Raw genomic sequence first — 18,398 nt, 5'->3', positions numbered from 1 at the left:
CTGTGAACATTCTGGAAACCTTCCTAATGGTCACATTGGATCCAGCAAGAAATAGGTGACTCCAAGAGGTCCCAGGCATGGTCTCCCCTTCTGAATTTCTTGTGATGTACTAAACTCAGAGTTGGTCATTAACGCTCTACAGGAGAGACTGCACATAAGTTTTTGTTTCTTGTTCTCTCAGTGAGGGCTGCCGAAACCTGGAGTACCTGAACCTCTCTTGGTGTGATCAGATCACGAAGGATGGCATCGAGGCACTGGTACGAGGTTGTCGAGGCCTGAAAGCCCTGCTTCTGAGGGGCTGCACACAGGTACCAGAGGGTTAATACAGCTGTTTGTGTTATGTATCAGGTGTGGGCACATCATCCAGAAAGCTGCTTTTGCATTTTTCATGGTGTCCCACTATTCCCTCACCTGGATTCCAGCCGTCTTTTGTTTTCTCTGTCCACTCAGTTAGAAGATGAAGCTCTGAAACACATTCAGAATTACTGCCATGAGCTTGTGAGCCTCAACTTGCAGTCCTGCTCAGTAAGTAGCGTGCCTCTCCTGAACACCGTTTGCTCTATGTTGTCTCCCAAAGCAGTCTGCCTCAGGCCTCCCTGCAGCCCCCCAGGCACCTGAGATGGGCTGTGTTGCCACACCCTGATTTTCATCCTGTGTCCTTATATAACCTACCGATTTGTCACAAGATGGAAGAATAACAACAACAAAAAGGAATCATACTCAGTACAAAGCCACTGACATCTCCCCTAAAAATAATATAGACCAGGTCTTGATTTTGTTGAATAGAGTATTAGGGATGCTATTGAGGAATGCAGTGAATTGGTCACTAAATAGTTGTAAGACATGAAGTGCCTTTTTTTTTTTAACTTGTAAATTGAGGATGATGACTTCTCTCACGTTGTTTCAGTGGATAAAATGAAATAGCACATGCAAAAATGCTTTAAAGAATAAAACGCATAGGCAAGAGCAAGGTGGCATTTTCATCAGGACATTAGCCTATGAAAAACTATTGGTCCTTCTCCACTGCCATTGTAAATGTTGATAATTGAAGAGGATGCTTGCTACATCCTCCAGGTTTTCAAGGGGAACATAGATTTTGAGAAAGGTAAGGGAAAACCCTTGCATTCAGCTTTAAATGAATATATTATAAATATTTAGAGTCCCTAGTGGTGGGGAAAAAAACCAGAAACTGTCTTACGGACAAATGTTGACCGTATGGGCCAGGACTATTCAAAAATAGGACCTTGACTTATGTGTAGGATAGCACTCGCTGATGGCTTGAAGTATAATATAGATGTGCGTGTTTATTTCTATATCAAGTAGTCTGTTTAAGTGAACATATTATTTTGAATCTTCATGGCCAAATTCATAGAATTCAAGGTATTTATCAATAATTTTGTGATTTATTTAATTTTCCTATTGTCTAAAACATCTGATGAAATATAAATATAGGTGTATATTGTAAATATTTAAAGCATTAATCTGCAGAAATCCAATCAAATATTATTGTCATTTAAACTAGGAAAGCCTCAAAAGTTCTTTAATCAGATTTTTAAATTATGAGTTTATAAATTTTATGAAAAAATCTATATTTTGATGACTAGTGAGGGAGAAATGGAATTTTAAACTTTTATTCTCCATTTATATTATTTAAAAATTTTACTTTATTTTTTCCTGGATGCATGTATCTTATCTAAATTGCTAAAATATTTTAAAGCTGTGCAGAGATAAATAACACAAGTACCTGTCTATCCTCTACTTCTTATTTGGTTGAAGTTATTTGGATAAAATGCTAGTAATCAGCAACCAAAACTGAACAGCAGCAGATATTTTTCTGCTGCTCCCGTTTCGGTATTGCTGGTGTCCTCTGACTTTTCTTTCTGTGCTGCTTTTCCTCAGCGTATCACAGATGAAGGTGTGGTGCAGATATGCAGGGGCTGTCACCGGCTGCAGGCTCTCTGTCTTTCGGGTTGCAGCAACCTCACAGATGCCTCTCTTACAGCCCTGGGTTTGAACTGCCCACGACTGCAGTGAGTACACTGCACTTTTTGCTTTGCAGCTCAGAGTTTGGCTGAGTTAACCAAGAGGGCTTCCTGCAGGAGAGGCCAGGCTTGCCAGGTAGTGGTGGTGGAGGCAGTAGTTATGTTGTTGTTGGCTTTTGTTGGGTAAATTGGGGTGGGGCAGTGTATAAATCCAGTTCATTGGAGGATGTACTGGGAGAGTATAAAATGTCTACCACCAGTGAATCCAAACTTTAATTTCTTAATGAATGTCACAGTTTCCCACCTAATTTACCTCATCATGTTATTGCTTTAAGCACCTGAGTGAGCACATAGTGAGCAGAGTGATAGCCTCACATCCAAAGGACATGAGCTTCTCCTCCAGAACTGCTGCCAAACGGACAGAATGAGGGGAATATCACAATTACCTTCTTATTTAGCTTCTTCCCCAGTAGGAAAAAAAAGTTTTGTTTTTAACAAATAATAATTTAGGCCAGGCATGGTGGCTCATGCCTGTAATCCCAACACTTTGGAATGCTGAAGTGGGTGGGTCACCTGAGGTCAGGAATTTGAAACCAGCCTGGCCAACATGGTGACACCTCGTCTCTACTAAAAATACAAAAATTTAGCCAGGTTGGTGGCAGGTGCCTGTAATTCCAGCTACTCGGAATGCTGAGGCAGGAGAATCGCTTGAACCCGCGAGGCGGAGGTTGCAGTGAGCCAAGATTGTGCCACTGCACTCTAGTCTGGGCGACCGAGTGAGACCCCATCTCAAAAACAAAACAAAACAAAACAGTAATTTGTATTCTGATCCTCAAAGTAATAGATTATCATTACCAGCTATGAATATTAAAATTTTAACAATAGTAACAATAGTTTGACTTCAGAACCAGCAACCTTAAACTTTATCCAAGAAGCAGAAAAAAAGATACTTTTAAAAAATCTCTACTTTCCAATGAAACTGATCCATTCCCACGCTCACACCAGTTCTGTATCTTTTAAGAATTGTATATTTCTGCTTTTACCAATTTTTCTTACTGTTGTAGAGAAGGTACTATATCATTTAGATATTTCTGCTTAGTAGAAGGAATTTGGGTGATCAAAACTGGCCAGAAAGGAGGTCAAAATTATTGCTGTAAGGGAGTGTTTAACTTAGAAATGTTATTCATGCACCCATCCCTATTAAGCATGGGTAATTGAGAATTAATTTTTTTCATTGTCTACAAATTTTTTAAACTTCCTTTAGGGTACCTGGGAATTTCCATAAATGCAGTAAATCTCAAGATGATTTTATTGAGAAAAGTTCATTTTAAATGTGTTTAAAAAGTGAACAAGGCCGGGCATGGTGGCTCATGCCTGTAATCCCAGCACTTTGGGAGGCCGAGGTGGGTGGATTACCTGAGGTCAGGAGTTTCAGACCAGCTTGGCCAACATGATGAAATCCCATTTCTACTAAAAATACAAAAATTAGCTGGGCATGGTGGCGGGCACCTGTAGTCCCAGCTACTTGGGAGACTGAGACGGGAGAATCGTTTGAACCTGGGAGGCGGAGGCTGCAGTGAGCCAAGATGCTCCACTGCACTCCAGCCTGGGTGACAGTGTGAGATGCTATTTGCAAAATAAAAACAAAACACAACAAAAACCAAAAAACAAATATTAGATTACTATTTAAAAACAACATGCTGGTAAAGCAGGAAGATTCTTGGATTTACTTTCCAAGTTTGGGATGGAACTTTGGGGCTTTGGGCAGGTCACATTCCCTAAGGGCTGTTAACAGAAGCAAAAGCATGTCAGAGAGCAGAAAAGACTCAAATATGCATCATAAAGTTATGTGTTTCCATTATTAACTAGTTGGTACCTTTTTCTCCCCTGTACCCACTTTCTCCTCAGAATTTTGGAGGCTGCCCGATGCTCCCATTTGACTGATGCAGGTTTTACACTTTTAGCTCGGGTAAGACATAGATTTAAAGAATCCAACCAAACTCTAATTCACCTCTGAAATTCAAAGTGACTTGGAGTGGTTTTGGGTGTGCAAAAGACTACCTTCAGAAAAGACAGGCACAAAGTAGAGTAGAACCCTTGGGGTGTGTATTGCAGTTTTTCCAGTTGGCCAGAAATCTAGGGAAGTCTTATAGAGGGTTCTGTAAAGGGTCTGGGCCTCATGCGTGGTCAAGTGGGACCAGCCTCCTCCTGGCAGGAGACTTCATTCCTCATATGGACCCCAACTTGGCCTCTCAGCAGCTCCCCGTAACTGGGCTGTACCCTGCCCTTTGCCCTGCAAACACTGACCACTGGGGTCCCTCTGGACCTGCTGCCAGGAACCCATGTCCTCCTGGGGCTGCTGATAGACTTGGCTACCTCCACCCAACCCCCACAGTGTGGCTTAGTGCCTCATCCCCATGCCCTCCCAGAGTCTAGGCTATGGCTAAAATTTACCTGCTGATGTCTGCGAGCCACTGGGAAGGTTGTAGACAACTCTCTTTCCAAGTTGAGAGAAAGAAATGCAGTCAGAGGCAGCCCTATTCCCAGTTCCAAAGCACTGTAACTCAAAAGGCAGCTGCTCAGAAGTGCTGGTTTATTGGGTAGCTTTAGGAACAGGGCATACTTCTTAATAGAAGAGAACAAGGACACTGGGCCAATACTCAGAGGGATAGGGCAAGCCACCATTGTTGCTGTCACCACTGACTCACATGTGGGGTGTGTCTTGTGGACTCTTCCAGAATTGCCATGAATTGGAGAAGATGGATCTTGAAGAATGCATCCTGGTAAGTGGACTCCTGACAACCCTGCAGGGCAGCCTGCTCCTTAGTCACTGCTGGCCAGTGCAGCACAGCCAGAGACACTGACTCGCTATCATCCTGACCCTCCTTGATCAACCTCAGTGGCAGGGCTTGGAAACCTGTGAAGGCCATGGCAGTGGATGTGTGAACTTTTGGCCATTCTCAGTCATCAGACAGAACTACAGAAGAGAAGTTCAGGATAGCTCTATAAAATAAGCTTGCATGTCCAGTGATGGGGTGACTCCAAAGAGGAGAATCCTGGGAACACTCCTTGCCCACTCCCTCTTTGTCCCTTGCCCCAAGCCTCCTTGGGGCACCAGAAGAGGGACCAAAGAACAGTTTTGCATCTCTAGAAGCGGGCAGATTTTAGAGTGCTGGTGAAGAGAGGAGCTCCCAGCCCCAGAGTGTTTGAGATGAGTTTTTAATTCTCTTTTACACCTTTTGATTCTCATGTTCAGGAGAAGCCAGGATTAGGTATTAAGTTCTGGTGTAGAAGCCACACTGACACAGCGTGTTTCTCTCCAGATAACCGACAGCACACTCATCCAGCTCTCCATTCACTGTCCTAAACTGCAAGCCCTGGTGAGTCTGAGTTTTTCTGACATTATTCACCTGTTAAAGATGAAAGAGCCCTCCCACCACAGCAAGAAGCTGTTTGGGTTCTCTTTCTGTAAGGTATCATCTCTCTTGATTTCAAAAATCTATTAATTGGGCTAACTTGGGAGGCAAGGTATCTAAATATTTGATTACTGCTTTCATTGAGTTTGCAATGTTAAGATTCCCAAAAGAGAAATGTCCAGATCCAGATGGTTTTGTTGGGGAACTCTACCAAACATTTAAGGAATGAACATTTTTTTTTTTTTTGAAACAGGGTCTCACTCTGTCACCCAGGGTGGAAAGCAGTGGCACAATCTGAGCTCGCTGCAACCTCCACCTCCCAGGTTCAAGCAATTCTCCTCCTCAGCCTTGCGGGGGGATTATAGGCATGCGCCACCACGCCTGGCTAATTTTTGTATTTTTAGTAGCGACGGGGTTTCACCGTGTTGGCCAGGCTGGTCTCGAACTCCTGACCTTAGGTGATCTGCCTGCCTCGGTCTCCCAAAGTGCTGGGATTACAGGTGTGAGCTACCACACCTGACCTGAATTAACATCAATTCTATACACTCTGTTTTAGGAAATAAGATGGTAAAACATTTTACAACTCTTTTTTTATTTTGAGACAGAGTCTTGCTCTGTCACCCAGGCTGGACTGCAGTGGCATGACCTCGGCTCACTGCAACCTCTGCCTCCTTGGTTCAAGCTATTCTCCTGCCTCATCCTCCCGAGTAGCTGGGATTACAGGCGTGCACCACCATGCCCAGCAAATTTTTGTATTTTTAGTAGAGACAGGGTTTCACCATGTTGGCCTGGCTGGTCTCGAACTCCTGACCTCAAGTGATCCACCTGCCTCGGCCTCCCAAAACAACTTTTTTTTTTTTTTTTTTTTTTTTAACGAGGCCAGTAATACCCTGTTATCAAAACCAAACAAAAATTGTACCAAAAAAAAAACACAAAACTACAGACTGATATTCCTCATAAACATAGAAGCAAGTATCTGTAACAAAATATTAGCAAATAGAATGTAGCAATATATAGAAATAATTATAATACCATGGCCAAGCAGGGTTTATTCCAGAGACACAAGTGTAGTTTAATATTTGAAAACTGACTTATGTAATCAACCATGTTAACTAAAGAAGAAAAATTACGTGATCACATCAACTGATGCAGAATAAGAATTTGACAAAATTCAAAAGAGGGCCGGGCATGGTGGCTAACACCTGTAATCCTAGCACTTTGGGAGGCTGAGGCAGCCAGATCACAAGGTCAGGAGATTGAGACCATCCTGGCCAAGATGGTGAAACCCCATCTCTACCACCAAAATTAGCTGGGCGTAGTGGCACACGCCTGTAGTCCCAGCTACTCTGGAGGCTGAGACAGGGGAATCGCTTGAACCCGGGAGGTAGAGGTTGCAGTGAGCCAAGATCACACCACTGCACTCCAGCCTGGCGACAGAGTGAGACTCTGTCTCAAAAAAAAAAAAAAAATCAAAAGAAAAAGTTACTTTAAAAAGTACCAGGCCGGCCGTGGTGGCTCATGCCTGTAATCCCCAGCACTTTGGGAGGCCGAGGCAGGCGGATTGCCTGAGGTCGGGAGTTCGAGACCAGCCTAACCAACATGAAGAAACCCTGTCTCTACTAAAAATACAAAAAATTAGCCAGGCATGGTAGCACATGCCTATAATCCCAGCTACTGGGGAGGCTGAGGCAGAAGAATTGCTTGAAACTGGGAGGGGGAGATTGCTGTGAGCTGAGATCTCGACATTGCACTCCAGCCTGGGCAACAAGAGCAAAACTCCATCAAAAAAAAAAAAAAAAAAAAAAAAGTACTAGGAATATGAGAAAAATCCCCAGTTGCCATGTTCCCTACACAGGGATAACTTATCACTATGGCCAGTTTCTGTCCTTTTTGAGACATTCTTTGTGCAATGAAAAGTGATTGTCTTTCTCTGTCCCTCTCCTCTCTGTCTTTTTTCATGCACACACATCCACACCATATCCATGGGAGCAGAAGATACCTGCTGATGGCAATTAAAAGCAATTCTACCTCCCATTCTGCATCTTCTGCCCCACGCCCCTAACCACCTCTGAGTCAGGAATGTGATATAAGCTGCTCACTTCCAGAATGCATCACTCCTGCTAGGGATGAGTGACAGTACATGACAGGAGAAAAGGCTTTAAGGCCAGCCTGAGCTGGGTATAACTGGCAAGTCTCAACTTTGAGCCACAATGCCGTCATCTGTAAAAAGGGAATAATGACACTTACTCTGCAGAATTGGCCCGAACCAGACAGCTTTGACTATTGACTACCTTGTTAGTGTTAATACAGAAGGCCCCACTGCTGTGTGAACCATGTTGGCAGTGGATTTTCCTGTTAGCTTGGAACAGGTCAAGCACCCTCTGATTTTCCTTAAATCAGTTTTTAAACATTTCTATGAATACTTGAATATGCCAGTACATAAGTTTTTCAATTAATATAACAGTATCTCCTCAGTCTCATATGTTACTGCTAACTTCTTGATTTCTGAATTTCCCTATATTAAAACAATGGAGAAATTGACATTCATACACCACCTCCATCATCTTTCTCCAATCTGTATTTGTAAATATACATGTATATATGTGTGAATCCATACGTAAATAAAATGAAATTGGCTGGGCACGGTGGCTCACGCCTGTAATCTCAACACTTTGGGAGGCTGAGGCGGCTGGATCACTTGAGGTCGGGAGTTCGAGACCAGCCTGACCAACACGGAGAAACGCCGCCTCTACTAAAAATACAAAATTAGCCAGGCATGGTGGCGCATGCATGGCTGAGGCAGGAGAACCGCTTGAACCTGGGAGGTGGAGGTTGCGTTGAGCCGAGATTGCGCCATTGCACTCCAGCCTGGGCAACGAGAGCAAAACTCCATCTCAAAAAAAATAAATAATATTTAAAAAAAAGAAAATGAAATATATACATAGACACTTTTTTCTCGTTCCATTTTATTGTAAGTAATCAAACTTCTATTTTTTGATTTACCAATTTTAAACAGCCTCCTAAAGAACCAGTTTTCTGGCTTTACTCTTAAGTCAATTCTAAAAGCTAAAAACCAATGAACAGCATTGATTACATAAATACTATTTGATGTAAACCATGTAGAGTGATTCGATTCATGAGAAAGGAAATATATTCCACCTTGTTAAGATCAAGCTCAGAGAAGAATCTTTCAAGCATCAAGGTCCAACAGAATTCCTCTCCTCTAGCTTCCCTTCCCTCGAGGTGGTACTCTGCTGCCTAGTTACATAGCCAGTAGTTCTAGTTTCTAGTAGTAGTTTCTAGTTTGGGACTGTTACAACCAGTACTGCAATGTCTTAGATTTTTTATTCTGCAGGAATACCTGCAGAATAAAATACCTGCAGAGGAGACCCATCCACTCAGGTCTCCTCTGCCAGGACTTGTTAAGTCCAAACTCTCAGACATTTCCTTGCTTCATAGACTGCAGTGGCCATTCACTTGTTCTAAACTGTATCCACTTTCACACTAAAAAATTTGGCAGTCAGAGTGGTTTTTCAAATTTTAACTTTCCTGAAGTAAAATATACATGTAGAAAAGTACATTTATCACTAGTGTATAGATCAATGCATTTCCATAAACTGAATACACCCCGATCAAAGGTCAACATTATCATGACCCCGGAAAGACCTTTCTGCTCCCTTTCAATCACCGATCCCCCAAAAGTCGTGACTTCCAAATAGCATATATTAGTTTTGCCTCTTTTTGTATTTTATTTAAATGATATGAAAAGAATCATCATGTATACTCATCTGGTTTCCTTACGCATATTGTTACATGTAGTTGTATATTGTTCATTCTCACTGCTTTATAAAATGGGTACACTGTGATTTATTTATCCTTTCTCTACTTTTGAATATTTGAGTACTGCTTCTAGTTTGGGGCTATTACAGCCAGTATTCCTATGTTTTCTGGTTAACACATGTGTATGCATTTCAGTCAGAAACATCGAAATAACCCCTGCAGCATATGAGACTTCCAAGTGCTCCACATCCTCACCAACACTTACTTTCCGTCTTTTTTGAAAAACAGTTGCAACATCACATTCTCCTTACAACTCTTCCCACTGACCTTGGAATCAGAACTAAATTTCTTTACATAACCTACACAACTCTGTGATCTGGCCCTTACCTCCCCAATTCCATCTGCGTCTACGTGCGGTTATTTCCCACCTATTATATGTTGACCTTCTTCCTAAACAGTACTTGCCATTCTCCTGCTACCCCTGAGCCTTGCACACAACAAACTCTTTGCTCTCTTTCCTAGGATTAGCTCCTAATCCTTCAAATATCAACTCGGTGGTCTCTTCCCCAGGACAAATCCTGCTGTCATATGCTCTCAAAGCACCTCAGCTTCAGTTTAAAAGATCAGCATTATTTGATTTTATAGACTCTCCAGTCTGGGCTCTGCCAGTACAGAAAAGTATGTTTTTACTCATCATTGCACACTTGCGGGCTGGGACAGAGTTGGAGCTCATATATTTGAAGGAACAAATGAACAAATGGGACATTGATACAGTACTTTTGCCTCTCTAGTTTTTATGGTGGGGTGAATCTTACATTTGATATGCATTGGGGGAAACCGTCAGGTCTGAAACTGTTTTTGGTATAGAGAACTTAAGAGAATTACATAAATGTCATTTGGCTATATAATATTCATCTGAATTTATCTTTTGCAACCGTTACTGTTTACCCAAGAGAAGTCAGTAATGTCAGATCACACTCTTCAAGGTCTATTTGATTATAACCTTCAAAGATGCTCAGTACATCTCTGGGTCACAGCTATTTGTGCAATTTTCTAAATGAACAAGGACATTAGATGCATTGATTTCACTGGCATCCCCTCGAATGGAGAACTGGCCAATAAAACTGCTCTCAAGGGGGTAAACTCTGAAATTTCCCCTGAAAATTTTATTTCCATCTTTACACAATTAGGAGAGAGAAGCCGCTCCCAGTGTAGCAAACCCATAACCAAAGGGCCCCAAGGCTTTGTGTTTGGTCCTCACTGCCTGATTAAATGTCTCAGTCTGTTTTGTGCTGCTACCACAGACTGGATAATTTGTAATGAACAGAAACTTCTCATAGTTCTGAAGGCTGCGAAGTCCGGGGGCTGGCATCTGCTGAGGGCATTCTTGCTGTGTCATCCCATTGCAGAAGGGCAAAAAGGCTAGCTTCCAGCTTTTTTTAGGACTTGAGCCTTGGAATAAGGGTCCTGCAAACATTTACTCATGTCTCCCTGTTCCAGAGCCTGTCCCACTGTGAACTCATCACAGATGATGGGATCCTGCACCTGAGCAACAGCACCTGTGGCCATGAGAGGCTGCGGGTACTGGAGTTGGACAACTGCCTTCTCATCACTGATGTGGCCCTGGAACACCTAGAGAACTGCCGAGGCCTGGAGCGCCTTGAGCTGTACGACTGCCAGCAGGTTACCCGTGCAGGCATCAAGCGGATGCGGGTAGGTGTGGGGCAGGGGAGTCGGTCACACCTGACATTTCTAAGCACCAAAGGAAAACATCAAGAATCAGGCCAGGGCAGGTGCGCGGTGGCTCACGCCTGTAATCCCAACACTTTCAGAAGCCAAGGTGGGTGGATCACTTGAGGTCAGGAGTTCAAGACCAGTCTGGTCAAAATGGTGAAACCCCATTTCTACTAAAAATACAAAAATTATCCAGGTGTGGTGGCAGGCGCCTGTAATCCCAGCTACTCGGGAGGCTGAGGCAGGAGAATCACCTGAACCTGGGAAGCAGAGGTTGCAGTGAGCCCAGACTGCACCACTGCACTCCAGCCTAGACCACAGAGTGAGACTCCATCTCAAAATAATCAGTCAACACTCATTTTCTCTGTTATGCAATAGTTATGCAAACTGATGTGGTACAATTGTGTCACCTTAGACTTCTTCAAAATGTTCTTGCTTAGACTCCACCCTGGAAGATTCAGCTTGAGTTGGGTCTGGGCTGGAGATTCCACAGTCTGGTGATCGGAGCCCTTATAAGAAAGCCTATGTTGGGTTGGGCGCGGTGGCTCACGACTGTAATCCCAGCACTTTGGGAGGCCGAGGCGAGCGGATCACAAGGTCAGGGGTTCGAGACTAGCTGACCAACATGGTGAAACCCTGTCTCTACTAAAAATATAAAAATTAGCTGGGTGCGTGCCTGTAATCCCAGCTAATTGGGAGGCTGAGGCAGGAGAATCGCTTGAACCCGGGAGGTGGAGGTTGCAGTGAGCTGAGATTGCGCCATTGCACTCCAGCCTGGTCGACAAGAGTGAAACTCTGTCTTAAAAAAAGAAAAAAGGCCTATGTTAAAGGCAAGCAATTTAAGGTCATTATGAGTGGGAGGTAGAACTCTCTTGGCTAATTTCCAGGTAAGAGGGCTTAACAGAATTTGGCTTTTTCCATACAGTTCACCTACACTGTTTTCTTGATTATGCTTTAAGCAACTGCATTTAACAGCCCCATCCAGGGTGCTACAGCTGTAGAGAATATTCACTTAGTTTGTAAATAGGGCTGGTTACTACCCCTGGGTGGAAACATATCAATGCATATCAACATAAGTGTTTTCACTTATCCTTAGAAGGTACTAATGGGGGGACAGATGGTGGGCGGAGTAACAGGAGTAGCTCTCATCTATAGCATAAATTCTATTTGAACTAAGGTGAAGATTTTTAATAGAGGACTATAGGTTTTTCTACAATTATGACCATAATCCTAAAAATACCTGTGTAAAGACTCCACTTTTTTCTTCATCCTTCCAGGCTCAGCTCCCTCATGTCAAAGTCCACGCCTACTTTGCTCCCGTCACCCCACCGACAGCAGTGGCAGGAAGTGGACAGCGACTGTGCAGGTGCTGTGTCATTCTCTGACAGCAGCTGCCTGGGCCCAAGGGGTGATGAGGCATCCTTTCCTCTAGAAGACCTGAGTCTTCCTGACCTACTCCACCATCACCCAATCTATTGATTCTCCATTGGGAAAGGCATTTACAGGTAAAAGACTTCTGTATGGATTGCAGTAACTCTGGTGATAGTTTTCACCTTTATTCTGCTGTGAAACAATCAAAGCCTTGTGTCAGTTAACACATGACAAGTGGTCTCAATGCAGCTAGGACCATGCCAGAAACCTGGATCTCTTAAGAGATTGGTACCTACCCAGGTACAAAAGTTCTACCCTTGGCATTATCAGCATTCCTCAAAAAGACCATCAGTGTTAGCACAAACTGAGCAGAAAAAATAAGCTGTTGATTTTCTACCTGATACTTAAGCCAGTGGCCTACTTTAATTCATAATTCCATTTTGATTAGCAGGACTTTTCCACTTTGAAGATAAAAGAGCAACTTTATCAAAGTGACTGTACTGCAAATTCATAATGCCTGATAGTTATATATGTAGAGACTTACGTGGAAGGCATGTTAATAGGTTTCCATGAGACACCAAAGAAAAGAGGACTCTATACTGGGTGGAGCAGGGCCTTCACCTTTTTGTTTCTGTCAACTTGTCATATACACCTCCAGGGACCAAAAACAAAAGCAGCCCAGAGTCTGTGTTGCCTGATTGGAAAGTAGAAGCTCTGGTGTATGCTACAGCACATAATGCATTTTTATTAAAGGAAAAAAGCTAATTATGTCCATGCCTCTCATAAAACTGGGGGGAACCTTAAAGAGAAAGAACTAAGGCTTAAGTTATCTGTAGTATAATCAATTAGAAGTAATGAATGGATGCATGTAAAATGGATGTGATTTTTTTTCAAGCTTATTTTGAAATCTTAAAAATCAGGTTACACCATAGCTACTCAAAAGTTTTACAGACTTAAAACTCAGATCAGTAAGTGTTGGTACCTTTTAGACTCATAAAATTGAATAAACCATTGCAATGCTTTAAAAAAAATTAAGTCAGAGGGTTTTATTGCAATGATTTTATAGCAGACACATCCAAGCAAAACCATTTTCCAAATGCAGACCTTCCTGATGTTATCTGAAATCTGATAAAATGACCCTACTCTCTGCTGTGGTTGATTCTTGCTCCATGCTGTCCATATTTGTGACCTTTATTAAGAACCTATCAGTCAATCAATCAATCACCACCTTCACTGTAAACTTAGGTGTTCATGGTGGCTGGCCCTTCCGAACAACCACTCCTCCAAACTGAAGGGCCAGAGCGCATGAGAAACTTAAGTGAAACGGCAAAAGCAAGATGTGTTCCCATGACTAGCAATACCTTTATTAGACAGGCAGTTTTAGAAGTATTTTTTAAGGATATATTATGTCAGCTGCATTCTAGGAAGAGAAAGCAGATATACTCCCCATAAATGGACTTAGCGCGATTATCAGAGTAAGCATTGAAGTCATTTTATTGCCTTATGATATATTCCAGTATTCCTTGGTCTAAAAATTGTGTGGATACCATAGCAGTTACTTAAATATACATTTATACCCACTGTTGTGGAGGAGATGGGGGAGGAGGACTGATGCAGGAAGCAACTTCAATAAATGAGCATATAACAGACTTGCTTCAGTGATTATGAATTAGTTTCTATTAAAAAAATTAACTTAAGGCCGGCCACGGTGGCTCATGCCTATAATCCCAGCACTTGGGGAGGCCGAGGCAGATGGATCACCTGAGGTCAGGAATTTGAGACCAGCCTGGCCAACACAGTAAAACCCCATCATCTCTACTGAAAATACAAAAACTAGCCGGGCGTGGTGCTAGGCACCTGTAATCTCAGCTGCTCAGGAGGCTGAGGCAGGAGAAATGCTGGAACTCCAGAGGCGGAGGTGGCAGTGAGCGGAGATCGCAGCGCTGCACTCCAGCCTGGGCGACAGAGCCAGACTCTGTCTGTCTGTCTCAAAAAAAAAAAAGAAAAAAAGAAAATCAGGTTTGCTTCCTTTTAAAGTCTGGAACAGTTAATGGAATAACATATCCTCAGTTGCATCAGCTTTGAGAAAATAAACTGAAAAGGAAAAAACCATGAGCCTAACCTATTATTAATTACATTTAGACTGGCTCAGAACACACACAGGGAAACTCCTTGATTCTATGACACGAAGTGACAGTAGCAGGAACTGGGATTTTAAATGAGACACACATTTGCAAAACAATCAGAAAACATTTATTATACTGAAATGTGTACATCCTACTATTAAAAAAACAAAGTAACAAATTTGCTGGTGCCAAAATTTATTTAGCCTGTTTCACTGGGACAAACTCATGTTCAATGTCACTCAGTATAATTTCAAGTCAAGTCTGATAAGCATCTAAGTATTTTTACCCCGCTTCTAAAACCTGATGAGGAATTCAAAATAAGCACACAGCATTAAATGACATTTATTGTTCCATAAATCTTGAGACCCAAAAAGGAATGCTAAATAGACAAGCAAAACTTTTAAAACAAGAGATAAACTCACTTCTTTCCCCAGTGACTGGTACAGAAAACACGTGGTCACACAAAAGCAAAGGGAAAAAGTCAGAAAGGAAAACTCTCTGCCTACAGGATCTATAGGAGTTACAGATATTTTCAAATCGATGATGAAAATAGATCGTGCTTCTCTGTAGCAAATAATTAACCCCCTTTATGAATAAAACATAAAATGTCAAAGCTTTTACCCACTGAAGTAGTTTGTCTTCTGGGAGAGATTTCAAACTCAAAATTACTCATTTCCTATTTTTTGCCTGAACACAATGAGGATCAAATAGTACATTCAAATCAGGACATCTGGGTATATGGACAGAGATATCCTACAATTAAAATGGAATAGAAGTTAAAAAAAAAATTCAGTCCCCTACACCACAGGCCTCAAACATGCTTGCTGATGGATTCTGGGAAGGTTCTGGATGAAGGACGGAGATATGGGAGGAAAGTGAGAAAACAGTGGATTCCCTTTGAAAAGTATGCTAGCAGACAAGCATTTGGTTTTATGAAAGAGGCACTCTTATAGAGAAAGAAGCTATTATGTGGTGTATAAAAAGCCCCTAAATCATCACCAGAATGTCTATCCATGATTGTACTAAAGCTCAATATTTGAGAGAGGCTTAAGGGATTTGTATGGTACATTTTAGTGTTTGACTGATAACATCTAGTGTTTCCACAAAAAAATTCATCTTGAAGATCCCTTAACACCCAGTCAGAAGCTATCAACAATAATACTCTCTCCCCCTACTTGGGTCACCTATTTCCAATGTCTGGGGTAGGGCTTTAAAAATGTTTAATAGGATAGTAGGGGTGGGGGGTTAGGGTGGGGGGTGGTCAGAGATGGAGGGAGAGAGGGAAGAAAACGAGAGAAAAACCACGAGTTTAAAAGGCAAGGAATCTCCAAAAATGAAAACCTGAAACTAAAATGCTAAAAATGGAAGCAGAAGCAAAAAAGTTTTTCAATAAATCTGTGACAAAGCCAAAACACAAAAAAGTCTTTGTACCTATTAGGATTTACACTGATCCTCTCACCAAGGTACTCCTGATAATGCAGTTTGCTTCAAGCCCATCTTCCTGGCTTGGATCTTCTCCAATCTGGCATGATCATATCAAACGTACACCCTCAGACATGATTTCTTCCAAGAAGGTGCCGAGCCTCTTACCTGACCACCAACGGCCACATCAGCACAACACAGCTCTCCGCATACAGATTTACTGCTGGCCCCACAACAGCACTGTCCCCCGTCTCCTCTCCAGGTCAGCATAAGGTTCAGGCAATAAAAGCCAAACTGGCACAGAAAGGTAAATGCCCACAGTAAGTTTCTACATTCATTTCCAAACCGCATACAGTGTAAAAAGACAGCAAAGGCTGCTTCTAGGAACTGTATTTACTGGCCTCTGCCAGAGCAGCAGGCAGCTATGCCTGCACCGTAGCCTCCAGAGCTGGATGCATGCTGTGCTGACGTGCTCACTCTCATGAGGATGCTTGGCTATGGCAGTGACAGTGAGGAGATTCACCTCTCATACAGCTCATTAGAAAGGTCATCTTGTGTTTTCAATATGAAACATTTCATATGGTAAAATCCAATCCCAAGACTTCTTGGATTCAGTCTTCACACACTTTTAAGCGTGACTATTTGGTACTGAATATAGTTCAGTCTATATAAGACATCACTTCAAAATTATGTGGATGCCATCACTATTTTCAGCTGCAGAAAAAGGAAAGACATTATTTCTTCAGTCAGGCTTAGGAAATTAAGCCTATTAAATGGAAAACTCCCTGCCAACTGCAACCTCCCTTCCCAATTCAGAGGTTACCTTTAAATGATTCTAGAGAAACAAGCAGATTAACTTGCTCTAGCTCCTCTTCCCCCAAAAAACTTCATGTATACATTCCCTTTTTAGACATTCTGCAAAGCCTGGCCCACTATCAACGCCCCCATTCCAACACTGTCTGCCAGTTCTGGGGGTAGGGGGACATCTATCAAGACACACAATAATAGTGCTGTCCATAAGGGGAGCAAGAGCTAGAGGCAGAACAGGTGAAATATACTGTGTCAGGGCAGAGGACCTGAGGGAGTAAATGCAAATGTGTACATCTACCTTTTCCAGAAAAATTTCTGAGCTACTCAGAGATTTCAAACATTTTAAAAATGTATCATTCCTTTTGCCTAGTGTTTCTCAGTAAATAGTGAGAAGCAATATAGGCATTCATAAAAAAATGATTTTTCTCATGGCAACAAAGTGAAAAAAAAAAAAAAAACAGTAAATTGAGATTAGAGGGCAGATCCTATGATTTCTAATACCAAAAAGTGTCTACTGGTTTCACAAAACAGAACTATGCAATTATAGTGTATGTTTTCTTTTTCAGACAATGCCAGTTATGCAAGGTAAAAACTGTACTGCTGTGAAAACAAAAGACTGAGCAGAAGGGTACTAGGCTAAAGACGTTTCTGAAAGAGTGAACCAGTTCAGAGTTAAAACTCAGCCTTGCAGGTAACCTGATGGCATATGCAACATGTCAGGCGCAAAGTAAAATCAGTATTTCAGTAGTTTGGGGACACCTGACACACATGACATCTCCCTCTTCTAGGGGCAGCTTTTGTGCTAAGACCGGATTTGGATCTTAGCTCACCTGACTTTTAGAACAGTCTATGAATGTATGATCTCTTCTCAAATAATTTTACATTTAGGAATCCCTCCTCTTTAATGTAGGAGCCACCTAAGCCTGGTCCTGGCTCTCTTTTCATATTCTCTCCCTAAATGACCTTAACAACTCCTACAGCTGTGAATCACTGTTGATATGCTGAAGGCTTCCAAATTTACATCTCAAGGCCAGGCCTCTTCTCTGAGACCCAGACTGGTAATAGTCAACTGCCTACTTGACATTTCTACATATCCAAAATCAAACTCTTGGTTGATTTACCCCAACCATACTTACCTCTTCAATGAGATCACCATCTGCCCGGTTACTTTCCACAGAAAACCAGGTGTCAGAACTATTCCTCCCTCAAAAGTGGAGCCCACTGGGACCCTGTCTATAAACCTGTAAGATACCACCACCTTTCACCTGGATATCTCCTGCCTCGTTTTGCCACCTTCTCGTCTGTCTCCACAGAGTTGTGAAAGTGAAAGAAAAATCTAGTCACATTACTACTACTTTGTTTAAACAACTTCAGTGACAACCCAATGCATTTCAAGTAAATCCAAACTACCATCATCACCCAGTCACCGCATGCCAGACCCGGCCTCCTGCTTTGATTCGCCGTGATCCGCTCACCCTCACACACTGCATGGCAGCTACATGGCCCACTGCCAGGCTTTCCAAGAAGCCAGGTGTTTTCTTTGCACACAGCCCCACGTTGCCTGGGGATGCTAATTCAATGGCCAGCTCCTGCTCCTTCTCATTCTTCAAGTCTCAGGATTAATGACACCTCCTCAGAGAAGCCTTGCCTTAGTTTCATATTCCCCTCAACCCAGATCTCCCTTATCCATAAGTACCCCACACTTTCCTTTTCCTTCATGGCACTTAACATATTGGTAATTTTGTGTATCTCTTGGC

The 18,398-nt window shown here is 42.4% G+C and overlaps 2 protein-coding genes across 11 annotated transcripts in view; one reads left to right on the top strand and one right to left on the bottom strand.

Moving 5' to 3' along the window:
* FBXL2 (F-box and leucine rich repeat protein 2) overlaps positions 1-18,398 on the top strand; it is a 147,368-nt gene that overhangs the window by 98,206 nt on the left and 30,764 nt on the right. For 6 of the 8 annotated variants that reach the window (XM_003256832.4, XM_030812214.1, XM_030812215.1 and 3 more), the window contains 8 exons: positions 182-308; positions 451-525; positions 1,900-2,030; positions 3,891-3,951; positions 4,721-4,765; positions 5,306-5,362; positions 10,679-10,891; positions 12,190-13,318. In XM_003256832.4, the coding sequence (XP_003256880.1) occupies positions 182-308; positions 451-525; positions 1,900-2,030; positions 3,891-3,951; positions 4,721-4,765; positions 5,306-5,362; positions 10,679-10,891; positions 12,190-12,297 (817 nt within the window). In that variant the 3' untranslated portion in view covers positions 12,298-13,318. Of the gene's footprint in view, positions 1-181; positions 309-450; positions 526-1,899; positions 2,031-3,890; positions 3,952-4,720; positions 4,766-5,305; positions 5,363-10,678; positions 10,892-12,189; positions 13,319-18,398 lie in introns of those variants that run through there. The other 2 variants (XR_004029797.1, XR_004029798.1) reach the window with 1 other exon arrangement.
* The window catches only part of UBP1 (upstream binding protein 1), a 52,625-nt gene continuing 48,740 nt past the window's right edge, over positions 14,514-18,398 (bottom strand). For all 3 annotated transcript variants that reach the window (XR_004029794.1, XM_003256831.4, XM_003256830.3), the window contains one exon: positions 14,514-16,545. Coding sequence is in view for 2 of the 3 variants with exons in the window: in XM_003256831.4 (XP_003256879.1) it covers positions 16,508-16,545 (38 nt within the window). In the remaining variant the exon portion in view is untranslated. The remainder of the gene's footprint in view (positions 16,546-18,398) is intronic.

Source organism: Nomascus leucogenys, chromosome 4, assembly GCF_006542625.1.
Source record: "Nomascus leucogenys isolate Asia chromosome 4, Asia_NLE_v1, whole genome shotgun sequence".
Lineage (NCBI taxonomy): Eukaryota > Metazoa > Chordata > Mammalia > Primates > Hylobatidae > Nomascus > Nomascus leucogenys.
This window is presented reverse-complemented; position numbering and strand designations above follow the sequence as displayed.